The 16,680-nt window shown below is 44.5% G+C and overlaps 1 protein-coding gene across 2 annotated transcripts; it reads left to right on the top strand.

The window, feature by feature from the left end:
• Positions 1–2,575: 2,575 nt before the first annotated feature.
• Positions 2,576–15,698, top strand: rps7 (ribosomal protein S7). 2 transcript variants are annotated; one of them, XM_085996398.1, is made up of 7 exons: positions 2,576–2,593; positions 3,814–3,900; positions 4,242–4,313; positions 6,769–6,912; positions 7,017–7,081; positions 9,094–9,244; positions 15,582–15,698. In XM_085996398.1, exons 2-7 carry the CDS (start codon positions 3,826–3,828, stop codon positions 15,657–15,659), a joined length of 585 nt encoding a protein of 194 aa, XP_085852524.1. In that variant the 5' UTR covers positions 2,576–2,593; positions 3,814–3,825; the 3' UTR covers positions 15,660–15,698. The 2 variants fall into 2 exon arrangements, with proteins under 2 accessions (XP_085852524.1, XP_085852525.1); XM_085996399.1 differs by lacking the exon at positions 2,576–2,593 and adding an exon at positions 2,667–2,685 and having other exon boundaries at positions 3,817–3,900.
• Positions 15,699–16,680: the final 982 nt, after the last annotated feature.

Raw genomic sequence — 16,680 nt, 5'->3', positions numbered from 1 at the left:
ACTAAGGGAGGTCTGCAAGGGTAACTTGTGGAGATCTCTTTAGCGAGGAGGGTGGAGCTGACTCTTTGGGGCCAGCGTGACCCTTATTAGTTTCTTGACTGTGCCTCAGGCTGCTCTTTTGGTGCAATCAAGAGACAAAAAAAACTGTAACTTAACAAAAAATACGCCAAATTAATCTTAACAATTAAATAAAAAAAGAAAAAAAGAAAATGCTGGAAATACTCAGCAGGTCAGGCAGCATCCGTGGAGAGAGAAACAGGGTTAACGTTTCAGTTCGATGACTCGAATTAAATTAAAATTTGGTTACTGGGGTTGATCAGGAGCGTGGGACTGAAGTGCAGCCAAAAATCGAGGAGCAGCCCCTTCAAATAGTGGAAGAGGGGGCTGCAACGTCTCACACTCCATATAAACATGGAACCCGCAGAAAAGGCATGCAGCCTGGGGGAGTCTGTGAACCTACTTAAAAATTTATTGCACCGGGACTGCTCCGTGCAACACCCTCCATGTCAAGCCCCCCCCAGTAGATAAAGGGAGGACTCCCGGGTAGAGAGCCCTCTGGAGCCTGTCTGTCACGGTGAGGGTGCCAGGGCCAGGCTAGGCCGCAGCGCCCGGTCGCTATGGCAAAAGTGGACCTCTTTTGTTCTACCATTTAACTGTAACTTAAAAGAACTTTAAATAAAACGTATCAAATTAAATCAAAATTACATCGGCCGGGGAGATGATGCACTCCAGCCCCCGCGGTGCCCACCGGTCTCGGAAGGCCTCGAGTGTACTGGCGGACACCGCGTGCTCCATCTCCAGGGCCACCCGGGCGCGAAAATAGCCGCGGAAGAGAGGCAGGCAATCGGGCCGAACGCCCCCCTCGACTGCCCGCTGCCTGGACCTGTTAACGGCCACTTTGGCCAGGCCCAGGAGCAGTCCTACGAGGAGGTCCTCCGACCCGCCCGCTCCATCCCCCACCCCGAAGATCAGGAGCGTGGGATTGAAGTGCAGCCAAAAATCGAGGAGCAGCCCCTTTAAGTAATGGAACAGAGGCTGCAACCTCACACATTCTATATACACATGGAACGCGGACTCCTCAAAGCTGCAGAAAAGGCAGGCGGCCTGGGAGTCCGTAAACCTACTTAAACATAGAAACATAGAAGATAGGAGCAGGAGTAGGCCATTCGGCCCCTCGAGCCTGCTCTGCCATTCAATGCGATCATGGCTGATCATCCAAATTCAGTACCCTGTCCCTGCTTTCTCCCCATATCCCTTTAGCCTTAAGAAATATATCTAACTCCTTCTTGAATATATTTAATGAATTGGCCTCAACTGCCTTCTGTGGTAGAGAATTCCACAGGTTCACCAGTCTCTGGGTGAAGAAATTCCTCCTCATCTCAGTCCTAAATGGCTTACCCCTTATCCTTAGACTGTGACCCCTGGTTCTGGACTCCCTTGCCATCAAGAACATCCTTCCTGCATCTAGTTTGTCTAGTCCTGTTAGAATTTTATAAGTTTCAATGAGATCCCCTCTCATTCTTCTAAACTCCAGTGAGTATAAGCCCAATCGACCCAATCTCTCCTTATACGTCATTCCTGCCATCCCAGGTATAAGTCTGGTGAACCTTCGCTGCACTCCCTCCATGGCAAGAACATCCTTCCTCAGATAAGGCGACCAAAACTGCACACAATACTCAAGGTGTCGTCTCACCAAGGCCCTGTACAACTACAGCAAAACGTCCTTGCTCCTGTACTCGAATCCTCTTGCTATGAAGGTCAACATACCATTTGCCTTTTTAACCGCCTGCTGCACCTGCATGCTTACCTTCAGCGACTGGTGCACACGGACACCCAGGTCTCATTGCACTTCCCTGCTCCCAATCTATTGTCGTTCAGATAATAATCTGCCTTCCTGTTTTTGCCACCGAAGTGGATAACCTCGCATTTATCCACATTATACTGCATCTGCCATGCTTCTGCCCAATCACCCAACCTGTCCAAATCATACGGCATCCTCCTCACAGCACACACGCCCAGCCAGCTTTGTGTCGTCTGCAAACTTGGAGATATTACATCTAGTTCCCTTGTCTAGATCATTAATATATATTGTGAATAGCTGGGGTCCAAGGACCGATCCCTGCGGTACCCCACTAGTCACTGCCTGCCACTCGGAAAAAGACCCGTTTATTCCAACTCTTTGCTTCCTGTCTGCCAACCAGTTCTCTATCCAAGTCAGTACTTAAAAACTTATTGCACCGGGGACTGCTCCATGCAACTCTCTCCAGGCCAATTCCCCATAGATAAAGGGAGGACTCCCGGGTACTCTTTTAGTTTGAACCAAAAAAAACCCAAATTGGACTGTAAACAAAAGTTCAACTAAAACTTAACAAATCAAATTAAAATTTGGTTTTCCGGGTTGATGATGCACTCCAGTCCCCGTGGCGCCCACCGGTCGCGGAAATACTCAAGCGCACAGGGCCAGGGCCAGGCTAGGCCGCAGCGCCCGGTCGCTATGGTAACAGTGGACCCAGTAGCCCCGCCCCCCCGGCCTGTCTGTTAAAGCCGAGTCTCGCGAGAGTTGGGCCTCTTTCTCCGGCCGCTCTTTGCTGAGGTTGGTGCCGGCTCGCCGCGCCCGCCGGTTCTCACATTCCGGGAGGGAGGTGCCCAAAACCGGCCGATATCGACGGGCAGCGGCTGGTGGGGGTGAGATGGTTCGGATTGGCGCGTTTGTGCGGCCGGATGGCGGATGTGAGGGCGAGGATCGGGGCTTTAGAAAATGTCAGGAGGCGGCGGAGGAGAGGCCCCGGTCTGAGGCTGCGCGAGCTCGGCCGGCCCGGGCCTGGGGCCTACACCCGGGCCACGCGGTTCTCTCCAGCCGCGGGCCCCGCTCCATTCTCCAGCCCCGGGCCCCGCTCCATTCTCCAGCCCCGGGCCCCGCTCCATTCTCCAGCCCCGGGCCCCGGAGCTCTGCTCCATTCTCCAGCCCCGGGCCCCAGAGCTCACACTCGCACTTGTTGGGGTGGTGGAGGGGGGAAAAGTTGAGTTTTTATTAACCCTCTTCCTCCTTGGGCTTCCGGTGGCCCTTCTCCAGGCCGCTGACGATTTTCCCCACGTTCAGATCGGCACTGCTTGCTGTTCATATTCTGGCCTCCTGTGCATCTCCGATTTTCATCTATCGCCCCCTTCACCACCCCACCATTGACGGCCGTGCCTTCAGCTGCCTAGGCCCCCAAGCTCTGGCATTCCCTCCTTAAACCTTTCCACCTCTTCCTCCTTTAAGACGCTGCTTAAAACCCACCTCTTTGAGCAAGCTTTTGCCACCTGGCCAAATATCTCCTCGTGGCTCCGGTGTCAGATTTTGTTTGATAACACTCTTGTGAAGTGCTGTTGGATGTTTTACTACGTTAAAGGCGCTATATATATATTCATTCATAAGACAGCAAAATACTGCGGATGCTGGAAATCCGAAATAACAGAAGATGCTGGAAAAACTCGGCAGGCCAGGCAACATCCGTGGAGAGAGAAATAGAGTCAACGTTTCGGGTAGAAGCCCTTCTTCAGAACTGAAAAAGGGCTTCGACCTGAAACATTAACTCTGTTTCTCTCTCCACGGATGTTGCCTGGCCTGCTGAGTTTTTCCAGCATTTTCTGTTATATATTATTTATTTATATTATATTCATGTTGTTTAAAAGCTGATCAGATCGGCCTTGTTCTATTCTTGCTTCATTTATCCCTCTGGCTGCGTGTCTGCTGGTGCGCGGGGTGTCTCTTGCTTATTGCAGGCGATGTGTGTATAAAACACCGGCTGATGGTAGTTTTCTCTTCCTCAGCAGAGATAGGCCATGTTTAGCAGCAGCGCCAAAATCGTGAAGCCGAATGGCGAAAAGCCAGACGAATTCGAGTCTGGCATTTCCCAGGTAAGTTGGTACTGATTGCCAGGTCTCTACTTGAAAGTCTTTTGATGAATAGTAATAAAACACTTATTTAATTAAGAGCTTAGTTCAGCCTTGTGTTAAGCCGACGGTGTTCTACTATTAAAATGTGAGTTTACAGTATTCACAAACTTGGATCACCATCTGAAGAGGACTGTCTAGTATTTGCTAACTTTGCAGTAATCTGTCAAAATAGTTGTCTTTCGGTCTGGGAAGACTGTGCGGTTATAAGAAATCGCGTTTCTTGTAGAAATGTATGGGATAGGCTGTTGGCTGTTAACCGAATATTGCAAATGTCTGAAATACTGCTTCAACTTTTATTGTAGGCTCTTCTAGAGCTAGAAATGAACTCTGACCTGAAGGCTCAGTTACGGGAGCTGAACATTACAGCTGCTAAGGTGGGTTTTCTACAGTGTTGTCAACTTGACATCTGTCTTTTGTGCTGGGAGGGAAGAGAATAGAATGCTTTAACATAGTTCAAGTTTTTGGCAGTTCACGATGAGCAAGAAGTTTTGGGCCTAAAAAGCAAAAAACAAATCCCGAGCCATAGGAAGGCCATTCAGCCCATTATGCCTGTACCAAATCTCGGCCAGAGCAACCCAAAGCTAACCCCATGGCCCCCTCTTTTTTTTAAAGATGCACTAGTCTAAATTGATGGCAAATACCCAGCCACTGACTCACCAACCAGAGGAAATGTTCTTAGTCAGTCTATCAAAAACCTTCATAATTTGGGGGGAAAAAACCTTCTGTTAATGCTGTTGACCATCTCTGAGTAAAAAGTATTGATGTATCCATTCTTTTCTCTTCCCTGACATCCTGGTAAATCTATGCTCTGGCTTTGTTGTTCTTTCTATAATGGGGTGATCAAAACCGCACACGGTACTCTAACCGGCTTAACCAGTGTTTTGTATGATCGGGCTCGGGTTTAATTCGGAGCCTGTTAGACTTGGGCTTCTGTATTTCATGTTAAAAGTAAATTAGCAAGACTTAATGCAGAGATTATCATGGTACAGTAGTGAGGAATGCCTGTTCAAATTGTCATGTTGGTAACTTGGAGATTGTAAATGTGCTTAAAATGTAACCGTTGGGACTGAATTTGTTCCTGTGGTCACCTTACTGGCTTGCAGCTGCTGGTTTTTTTGTTCTCCAATTTCGTTCCCTCTTATTCTGAAGACATCACTCCCTCGTGAGGGTATGGCTCCATAATAGTGGTTGCTCTCTAGTGCATCTCCCAAATAGCCATTATTTGTGCGGGATTGCAGCGAGTGCTGACTAACCAACTGGAAGCCATCACAGTTAATCTAGGGTCGGTGTCATTCATTATTCCAGATGGGGTCTTGGCCACCAGAAGCGAGCTCTCTGCGGGCAATTTCACTACTGATACTGTTGTAATTTTTGTGATTTGTAATACTTTAAAGGCATGGTACTATTATTGAGAAGGTTCACTGTATTGGACGGGGGAACAATCTGTCACTGGTTTAAGGTGCTGGTCTCTCTTGCTTGGCATCTCCTGGTCAGTAGTTGGCACAATGACTAAGCACAAGTCTTGGCTGACTGCACAGAGGCAAATTGGTCTCTGGTAACTGTGACTGATAGTTGAACAGTGGGATGAACTGATGTGTAAGGGGCAGACCTTGGTATACCAAGAAGTTTTCTTAAGGCAGGCTTTCCTCTCTGGGGTTTCAGTTTGTTCCAGTCTTTTGTTGCTGGGGAGTTCAAGCTCTTGTCAGATATTGGGTGCATTGTGGGTGTTCTCCCTCTGCGCCCCCCCCCCCCCCCTTTCTCTGGAACAGTATCCAAAGTGTCATGGTTTGATGCTGAATCCCATTTGAACAGCATGCCGTATTCTGGTTTTGGTCCAACAAACCAATATGCTAAGACTACAATACCTCAGGTGGCAGTTCTCAAAATTCTGAGAAATGGATGCGAAGCTTAACTAACTACAAAGAGGTTGAGGCAACCCGATTCCCTTTTCCACCACCAAAATTTGAGAATTTTGAGAACTGTCACCCGAGGTGTTGTACAGTCTTAGCATATTGCTTTGTGGGACCAAAAGCAGAACACGGAATGCTGTTCAAATGGGATTCTGACTTCTGCAGCACTAAATTATGATTGCTGCACTGTTTCATACAGAAATTCTTTCCATCAAATGTCTTGGTTTGTATATACGGTATTCATTATTTCTTGTTTGTTGGACCAGTGGATATTGCTGGTTATTCAGCTTGGCTGTCTTAATTGAATCCTCAAGTGGTTTCTGCTGATATCTTGGTCAGTCTTAATTTTTCATTTTTTTTTATATATTTGCTCACCAGCTAGAATCTGGGTAGCGAACTTCTAAATTTGATTTGAATCTGATTCTTGAAAAAGAACAGCCTGGTGGGTATGCAGCTTTGTAATTTGCTTTTTTGACTCGTGTCCTATCACATGGGAGTGTAGCTCTTTTGCACAATGGATTTCCATAGTATTGGGTGTTTAAGTTTGCTCCCGGTAAGTAGCGTGGTAAACACTGAGTCTTTGCACTATCACTGAGTATAGAGATATTATTTTGGGTATGTCAAATTTGGTTAACGCTCCTGTGACGCGCCTTGGGGTATTTTACTATATGTTTATATAAAGGCAAGTTGTTGTATTGCATTGAAAGCATGCAGTGCATTGTGTAATGTGGCAATGTAAAGTTCCAATTAGTTTTCTATTTTTTTTTAAAAACCTACACCATTCTTGGGGGAAAACACTTTACTATTGATGATCTTCTGTTTAAGGGGGTGCTGTCACTTTGTTTTTAGATTTCACTGCATTCAGTTTTTGAATTTGAGTAGATTTATTTTTTAATGGCTTGCTTGCTTTTTATTGTAGGAAATTGAAGTCGGCAGTGGCAGGAAAGCAATCATCATCTTTGTGCCAGTACCCCAACTGAAGTCTTTTCAGAAGATCCAAGTGCGACTAGTGCGGGAGCTCGAAAAGAAATTTAGTGGTAAACACGTTGTCTTCATTGCACAGGTAACATCAGATTTTGACCTTGCTGTGAAACTTGTCCTGTGATGTAATTCCAGACTTTCCTGTATGAGCTTATTAAAATTGACACTTGTTCGTTTTTTATATAGAGGAGAATTTTGCCAAAACCAACCAGAAAAAGCAGAAACAAGAACAAGCAGAAGCGTCCCAGAAGGTAAATGCCGCCTTCTAATTGTTTGTACATCCGTTGAAATTGTATAGCGCAAATGTCATATCAATGGTTGATGGTTATCAGAAAAACTGAGCAGACCACAAGTGCAGCATTTGTTTCCCAGAAAGTGTGTGGTACAGATGGATATAATGGGATGAGTTGGATTAGGACATTGGCCCGTATTTTCCGATCGCAGGCTTGCGATCTGGAAAAATCTGCGCCCTTACCTGAGGGCTCCCGGGACGTGCACAGTTCCGGTGCTGGGCCTCAGCAAACTCCCAAGTGCACAGGGCCCACGTATCCGAGGCGCGGGTAGTTCGCAGCGTCCCTGGGATCATGTGGGCCATGGGGAGCCAATCACAGAAGGGAATCTCCCTTCATACATTTGACCGGAAGACCTGTCAAATATATGAATGGAGGCCAATGAAAAAACATAGTAAAACGTTAAATAATTTTTTTTTAAATCACATTTTTAAAATGACTTGCAATTACAATAAATTAAGTAAACAAATTTAATTTTTTGAGAAAAATAAAGTATTTTATGGGGCTAAAAATAAACTTACCTTTTTTAAAGTATTTTTAAAATGATAAATCAGTGAGAATTTTTTAAAAACTTTTTTCTACTCTTATATCCTGGTAAAAGCAGACCTTATGCCTGCTTTTACCAGGCGTAAGAATTTTAAGGGTTTTCTGCGGGCAGAGGGTCTCCAAAAGCGGAACAATCCGCCCGCAGAGGCCCTTCACCAGGGCAGCCGGAGGATCTGTCAAGAGGATTCTTGACAGATCGGAAATACCGGTTTTCAGCGCATGCGCTGTGCATGCCTAAAACCGGCATTTCTGATGTCCGTATGGGTGGGTGCACAGCACGTACCCACCCGTAGGGATCTGAACATCCGGCCCATTGACTTTCTCAGGCTGCTGGTTGCATGTTGGGTCTCACAGAATAGCTAGGAGCGAGTGCGTGGATATGGCTTCACACTTTATACCTCGTACTTGTTTTGTTTTTTGGTTACTAAATAATGTTTTTAATGAGAGATTTGGTTTTGAGTGTTTGTATAAAAGTTAAAAATTTAGTTTAAAAGTCATAATTTGGCTTGTGGAAAAAGGGAGAAATGTGCAGGGCTATGGAGAAGTGGAAGGTGAGTGAGACTAACTGGATAACTCGTTCAGAGTGACGGTGGGCCCAATGACCTCTTGTCCTCTGATTCTATAAGTTTTACAACGGAAGACAAACTACTAGGTCAGATGTTGTTTAATGAGTTTCATTATAGCTGCGGGGGAAGAATGACTTGGAGAAATTGTTGTATTGGCATATAAAGGTTTCCTGTAATCTGTATGCTCCAGAAAATGATGATTAAACATTTGAACTTATCCATGCAAGGGTCATTTCCAGACCTGTTGTCACAGGAGAAGTTGTGTGTTTTGAAGCATTCTTTACAAACCTTTTCAATTGGTAATACTGAGGACAACGCTTGTATTGGCTTTAGTACTGTCTTAAGTATCTTGGAAAGTCTGGCTGAAGCAGTGATTTATAACTTTGTGTGGGGTGCCTTGCAAATATTGGTTCTCCCAAGGATCCCCAGTTCAAAATTCTGACAACTATACAAAGAAAAACATTTGGAGAAGCTCTTTATTACCCTGCAGCAACGTTGCTGAGTTGATTACAATTCAGAAATTTGAGACTGGAATCTGATGAGCTTGTAGACCTCTTTGGGTCTAGGGACTCAGTTTAAACCTGTATTTTAAAAACAAAAAAATCTGTTTTTACGTCAATGGAACTACAGCTGTATTACAGCACTTTTGTGCAATTTATCCCCAAGAGGGACCAGCCAAGAGGTTTAAGGTGCACAATAGTATTAGACATTGATGGGAGCAGTATACTGAAGAAATAACCAATGTTAACCTGATAATTTAACATTTAAGTTTGCTCAATGCTAACTTTGGTCAGTGATCCAGGGATACAGATTTAAACTGATTTTTTCCTTTGTTTTAAACATACAATTTTTCATTTTCAGCCGTACGTTGACTGCAGTACACGATGCCATTCTCGAAGACCTGGTTTTCCCTAGTGAAATTGTGGGCAAGAGAATACGTGTAAAACTGGATGGTACAAGGCTCATCAAAGTCCATTTGGACAAGGCACAACAGAACAACGTAGAGCACAAAGTGAGTTTCATATAAACCCAGTAATGCAGATGCACCCTGCGCTTGAGAGATTTGTACAATTCCTCACTATTCATCATTTCTGAGGAGTACGCTTAATGTTTAAGTGTTGACACAACTCCAGGGATCCCTTGTTCTGATTTATAGTTAGGACAGGGAATCTTGTTTAGTTTATACTATTATTGAAACCCATGCTTACTGACACTTGATGTGTAAATTGGAAACTTTCTAATGTGAATATCAAGTGAGGTTGCATTCTCTCTGACTCTCCATGTTCTACACATGTATGGGAGCACTGGATACAATGATGCACAGTCCTTTTCCACAATATTAGGTATTAGGGTTGCAAAATTCTGGGAATTTTTAAGAGGAAACTTTCCATGGGAATTTATGGGAATTTTGAGTTTTTTTGCACACTGATGGTTTTTGTCTCTGACCCGTATATTATCTTTGTTGTCAAAATAGACATACTGTTCCATACAAATAAAAACAGGCTTTCAAAACTTTATTTAGGTTATAATTTTGAACTTTATTGAACCCCCACAAAAAAGACCCATCTAAAATAAAATAAAAAGAGCGTCAGCTTATTTAGCCTGTAATTTGTCCTTATTTTGTCCCTTTGAGTCTTCTACTCATGAGTCTTCTGAGCCTTCTACTCCTCATTGCTCCTCCTGATTCTCTGGCTCTGACGTGTCCATTTCCTCCTCTGTGTCAGTGTCTAGCTGTGTGGTGGACACTTCTGTATCTGGCTCAATAAGTTGTAGGTTCGCCCGGATAGCCACCAGTTTCTCCACTCTATTGTTAGTCAGCCTGTTGCGCACCTTTGTATGCGTATTCCCAAAAAGTGACCAGTTTCGTTCAGAGGCCGCTGATGAAGGTGGGATTTGGAGTATCACCGATGCAATAGGTGACAGGGCCTCAGATGCACAAAGTCCCTTCCACCAGGTATGTGCACTGATGTGCTTGCATGATTCCCATATCCCATCCCCATTCCAAAGACCTTGCTTGGTAGAGAACTTTGCCAGACTTCCCAGAACTTTGCCCACATCCAGATTGAGATGGTGTGAGAGGGTAGAAATCACACTGTAAGCGCTGTTGATCTATTCTCCAGAAAGTATTGGTCTCCCAACATGCTTTGGGTCCAGCATGTATGCTGCAGCATGAATCGGCTTGACACAAAATTCTTGACGCGTCTGTATGAATTGAACAATTGCCTTCTCTGCTTTGAGCAGCAGGGATGTGGGTAGGGCAATGCTGATTTGTTCTTTTAAATCAGTAAAAAGCCTGAGAACATCTGACAAGACAGCGTCATCTCCTTCAATCTGAGCAATTGCAGATGCTACTGGTGAGAGTAGTTTAAGGCTGCTAACCACTCTCCCAAAACACATTATCCAGCAGTATTTTCTTGTTGGTGGTTTCCATATCCCCAGACTGGGATATTGCCATTTCTTGCAGCGACTCCTTACCCTCCAGAAGGCTGTTGTACATTATGACAACACCACCCCATCTAGTGTTGTTGGGCAGCTTCAGTGTGGTGTTCTTGTTCTTTGTCATTTGCTTGGAGTTGTAGGTTGCTGCAACTACCTGTTTTCCCCTGACATACTTAACAACTTGCTTGGCTCTCTTGTACAGTGCTTCCATGGTTCTCAAACCCATGATGTCCTTGAGGAGCAGGTTAAGCCCATGAGCTGCGCACCCAATAGACGTAATATGAGGGTAGGCCTCCTCCACTTGAGCCCAAGCAGCCTTCATATTCGCAGCATTGTCAGTAACTACTGCAAAGACCTTTTGTGATCCAAGATCGTTGATGACCGCTTTCAGCTCATCAGCAATGTATGTGCCTGTGTGTCTGTTGTCCTTAGTGTCTGCAACACAGTCTGCCATCGCTATCGTTTCTTTGAGCTTTCCTTGGACTCTGTTATACTCAGCCTCCAGCAAATAAGTAGACAAAGTATGTCTGGTGGGAGGACAGTATGCAGGGCGAATAACATTGAAAAATCTCTTCCAGTACACATTGGCTGTGAGCATGAGGGGTGAGCCTGTTGCATATACAGCTCGAGCAAGGCACTCATCTGCATTCTTCTGGCTATGGTTATCAATTGTATCAAAGAACCTTCCAAGTGGGCCAGGAGTTGCTGATAAGGAGCCTGCTGCTGAATGAGAACCATCATCTTCTTGAATGGAAGCAGAGGAACTCTGGGCTGACTGCTGTGAGCTTTGAGTGAAGTTGTTGCATTTGGATAAATGCTGCTGCATCTTTGTGGCATTCTTTACATATGGCTTTCTACAGTGTTTGCACATGTACACAGCCTTTCCATCTTTAATGCCTGGGGTAAAATGCTTCCACACATCCGACGGTAAACGTGGCATTGTTCTATGCAGAGAAATAAAGGGCATTCATCTCTGTCGAACTGCGGTCGATCAGCACGATTGCAACAGGGTGAGTACATTTTTGCTGATGCTCCATGTGATGGAAGCATGACCTGTACACACACGACGCTACATCACCAATAGTGTATTATTTTGTATATTTTAAATTGAAGGACAACAGAGTTCAACAAGTAACTGGTTTATTTGGTAAAAAGTCTGATTTATTTACAACATCATCAGCAGAAAACAAAATGACTTCCCTCAGGACCCCTAACCTGGATCTTAAAAAAACTATAGCAGTCTTACAGATGCCTGCAGGCCAATCACAATTCGATATGCAAATATTACAAATAGAGGGAGCTAATCGCTCATCCAACCAATCGGGACACATTTGTTCAGTCACACACAACTTGTAATTATTAAAACAAGCCAAGTAAGAAGATAAACATATTGATTAAGAAATTCCTTAATAATTAAGATTCCATCTCTGTTAGTAATTTTAAGAGAGGACCTGTTTTTGGGGGGGGGGGGGGGGGGGGGAGGGAAAGAAAGAAATACAAAAAAACAATATTATGCTAGCATGTGCTTTTTCGGGCAAAATTCCCAAGCTAAACTTCCCGTGGAAAATTTCCGGAAATTTACCGGAAACTTTCCACCCCTTTGCAACCCTATTAGGTATTTACTTTATTTCCAGCTATTAGGTTGAATTCTCCATGTTCCTAAGAAGGTAAACCGTGCAGCATATATATATATATTTTTTTAGTTGAAGCCAAATCTACGTACAGGTAGACTACCCTTTATCCGAACTTCCGAAAACCGAAACCCTCTAAAAACCGAAGGTTTTTTCGTTCCGCGTAAGTCGTGCGCACGACCCCCGCCAGCCCGGACCCCCGACCCCCCCGCGGACCCCCGCCGACCCCGACCCCTGCCGACTTAAGCTGAGAGTCAGCGCAAGTCGTGCGCACGACCCCCCGCCGGCCCTGACCACCCCCCCTGCCGACCCCGACCGTAAGTCGGCGGGGGGCTCGTGCGCACGACTTACGCTGCCAACCCACCTTCCGAAATTCTCCGAAAACCGAAACACGGCTGGTCCCAAGGTTTTCGGATAAAGGATAGTCTACCTGTACTTTGAAAATAGTACGATTTAAGGGAAACCTGACTTTCTTGCATTAAACAGTTGATGACTTTTAATATTGCGCATGAAATTCCAGAGAAGGATTACAGGGCGCCTTTGGCAGTGGATCATGGGTTACTGTGATTTGACTACTGTGCACAGGTCTCTTTTCCTACCACTGGTCACTCCTTGGATGTTAATGTTAAACTTGCAGTATGATACTTCTATAGAATTATCTATTACCTCTTTTTTAACCTAATTCTTGGGTAAATTGTCCTCGGGTAAAAAAAAAAAGTCTAGAGTATTTATAAGGAGAGTGTTTTGGTTGGGGAAACTGCTACTGAGCAGAACTGTGGTGGTTTTGCACGTCTAAAGATTTAACTTGGAAGATATTACTTTGAAGGTGGCGAGTTTTATATTGCAAAAGAAAATAAATAGCAGCCCGAGTAGGTGCATTTGGCCCTTCAAGCCTGCTCCGCCGTTCAATAAGTTCATGGCTGATCATCTACCTCAACTCGACCTCCCTGCACTATCCCCGTATCCCTTGATTCTCTTGATGTCCAAAGATCTATCGATCTCCGTGTTGAATATTCTCAACCATTGAGCATCCACATCTCTCTGGGGTAGAGAATTCCAAAGATTCACAGCCTTTTGAAGAAATTTCTCCTCATCTCAGTCCTAAATGGCCGACCCCTTATTCTGACTGTAACCCCTGGTTCTAGACTCCCCAGCCAGGAGATACCACCTCCCTGCATCTACCCAGTCAAGCCCTGTAAGAATTTTACATTTCAATCTCCGATCACCACTCATTCATCTAAGAATATAGGCCTAGTCCACCTGATCTCTCCTCTTAGGACAATCCCCTCATCCCAGGAATCAGTCTGGTGAACCTTTGCACTCCCTCTAAGGCAGGTATATCCTTCCTTAGGTAAGGAGACCAAAACTGTACACAGTACTCCAGGTATGGTCTCAAGACCCTGTATAATTGTTATATAAGACTTCTTTGCTCATTTAGAAGGACACCCAGGTCCCTCCGAATACCAACATTACCTAGTCTAGTCATTTAAAAAAAAAAAAAAAAAAAAAATTCTGCATTTCTTTCCTACCAAAGTGGATAAATTCACACTTCTCTGCATTTTGTCCCATCTGGCATGTTCTTACCCACTCACTTAACCTGTCTATATCCCTTTTGAAGCCTCTGAGTCCTCCTCGCAGCTTACTTTTCTACCTAACTTTGTATCATCAGCAAACTTGGATACATTACACTCGGTCCCCTCATCTAAGTCATTTAACATAGAAACTAGGAGCAGGAGTAGGCCATTCGGCCCTGCTCCGCCATTCAACGAGATCATGGCTGATCATCCAAACCCTAGCACCTGGTCCCTACACCGACATCCATCCCACACAAGCCCTATCCCCGTAACCCCACATATTTAATCCCCCCCTAACACTAAGGGCCAATTTTTATCATGGCCAATCAACCTAACCCGCACATCTTTGGACTGTGGGAGGAAACCGGAGCACCCGGAGGAAACCCACGCAAACACGGGGAGACTGTGTGGAGTTTGCACAGTCACCCGAGGCCGGATTTGAACCCGGGTCCCTGGTGCTGTGAGGCAACAGTGCTAACCACTATGCCACCGTGCTGCCTTCTCCTCTTGAATAGCAGGGTTATGTTTGCTACCTTACAATCCACAGGGACCATTCTAGAATCTAGGGAATTCTGGAAGATCAAAACCAATGCATGCACTATCTCTGCAGCCACCTCTTTTAAAACCCGTGGATGTAGGCCATCTGGTCCAGGGGATTTGTTGACTTTTAGTCCCATTAATTTCTCCAGTACTATTTCTTTACTAATACTAATTTCTTTTAAGTTCCTCATTCTCGCTAGACCCTTTGTTTACAATATCCCAGAAATAGTGGGAAACTATGAGAATATTTAGAATCTTGGAAGTTTTTATTGAAACCAAAGAGTCTTTTTGACCTAGTTCCAAAAACTGAAGCTTAAATTATGGTGCTCTATGGAATTTATTTTGGCCCACCAAGTGGGAGGGATCCCAGCCCCTGGGACAGGTCAGCCTGATGTGCAGAAAGGCATCATATTTAAGCTCCAGTTCAAGCTACTGAAAAACCTACATCCACTCTGTTTACCCAATATGAAGTGTGCACTGCCTTGTAGGGACACACACTGCTGGTTGGCAGAGCCATGGTTTTGGGGCCCTGCGTGTGTGAAGGCATTTACTGCATGTTAACCAGCTTAAACCGCCCAGGTTTCCAGAAACGATCGCTGGTAAATTTCTCATTGCCAGGGCTACGCTGTCCATTAGGGCTTTAGGGTTATATGGAGTGGGAAGCATCCTCGCTCCAGTGATGGGTCTACACATCCTGGTGCCATTAGTAAGTCGGGTTGATTTGGTTAGTCATCGGCAAAGTACTGTGAACTCAGCTGCCGTAGAAATTTGAAAACTAAGTGTGCATTCGAGGGTTAACTTGGTTCTGAACTTTTTAGCTACCTTTATCTGAGACCTCTATCTCTTCCCACCCCTCCATCTCCCTCTACCCAGACCAAGGAGGATAGCCACTAGTTGGTAGTTAGCCAACTAACTGTGTGTTTAAACCCTCACTAGGTGCTAAGTTACCAGGAGTCTTTACTTAGTTCCCTGAAGAGCTTAACATATCTTAATTGCCAGCTTACAGTTAGTTAACAGTTTTGGGTACAGTACTGCTGTCATTATTGTATACAAGGAACATGAAGGAACGTTTCTGAGAATTTCTTCCAGAACTGAACACACACAAATTGTTTTAAATCTTGTTGATTTTTGGGTATCTGATGTGTGCATTTTTCCCTCCCCATAGGTGGATACATTTTCTGCTGTCTACAAGAAGCTAACTGGCAAAGATGTTGTATATGAATTCCCAGAGTTCCAGCTGTAAATTCTGCAGAATGGCTTAAATAAAAAAATTTTGGTCATATGTCTTGTTGGGTGCTTTTTTGTTTAAGATAGCAAAGATGGTTGCTCTATGTTCATTGAATCTATTCTGGTTAAATCTGGCTTCGGTGTATTTCAAATCTTCGAGGAAAATTCCCATGTGTTTGTGGATTTCAGCTTTGCCTTTGGTAATATTTCAACTGTGTTTTCCATTTCTGACTGGCCATTACTGGTGCAATGCATTCTGCTTCAGAGTGAAATGCACTCCAGTGTATAAAAATGTCATTTTCTGGACCCACCTGAGTCAGGTGCTGGAAGGCTGCCAGTGACGGCGGATAACCCAGCACAGTTGCTGCTTTTTGGTGAGGGAGGGAAAGGTGGAAACGTTAAGAGTGGAGCATCCAAGACTCAAATATAGAGCTATGGAAGTTCAAACTAGTGTTTGTCAGGGTTGTGAAACAGAATATATAAGGAAGAAGATGCATTTTATATAAGACTACAGGACACTAAACTGCATGGCAGAAATTGAACACTGACTTGCTTATAAATACAACCAAATGACCAGATTAAACTTGCTGGCTGGTGCAGTTTTAAATCTCTTGTGACTGTAGAGGGCAGCACAAATAGATGAAAGTGTAATAAAGATAAGTTAGTTCCTTAACACCCTATTCAGTTTCTTAGTACCCTATTCCGTAGATTGGGAAACATTGTTATACTGTGTAGCTGGCAGTGAACTGGATGTCAAAACGAAGTGCCTCTAGTTGTGGAGCTGAGTCTTGTTTCTGAAATAGTGATATATTTTAATATCTCCATTATAGAAAGGTCTATTGCAAAGTGAGCACAAAATTAAAACAATTAGTGTAACTCCTTTTGGGTCAGAACTGATCAGTGCAGGTACTGGCTTATATCAATATGATTGTGATTTGTTTTTCACTCTCACCGTTTAACCCCAGACAAAGGGCCGCTGGTAGAGCAAGGTGATGTCTCTGCATTGGCTTTCACCCTCGATGCCTAGCTTCTGAGAT

Source organism: Somniosus microcephalus, chromosome 9 (assembly GCF_052327205.1).
Source record: "Somniosus microcephalus isolate GS21.2 chromosome 9, FLI_Smic_1.0, whole genome shotgun sequence".
Lineage (NCBI taxonomy): Eukaryota > Metazoa > Chordata > Chondrichthyes > Squaliformes > Somniosidae > Somniosus > Somniosus microcephalus.
The sequence above is the reverse complement of the archived record's forward strand: the minus strand, read 5'-3'. Positions and strand labels throughout refer to the sequence as shown.

Excerpts from the sequence above, each read along its gene's own strand:
- rps7 (XM_085996398.1), top strand. The coding sequence starts at position 3,826 with ATGTTTAGCAGCAGCGCCAAAATCGTGAAGCCGAATGGCGAAAAGCCA. Across the intron at positions 6,913-7,016 it reads ACGTTGTCTTCATTGCACAG|AGGAGAATTTTGCCAAAACC; the intron begins GTAACATCAGAT and ends TTTTTTATATAG. Across the intron at positions 9,245-15,581 it reads AGAACAACGTAGAGCACAAA|GTGGATACATTTTCTGCTGT; the intron begins GTGAGTTTCATA and ends CCCTCCCCATAG.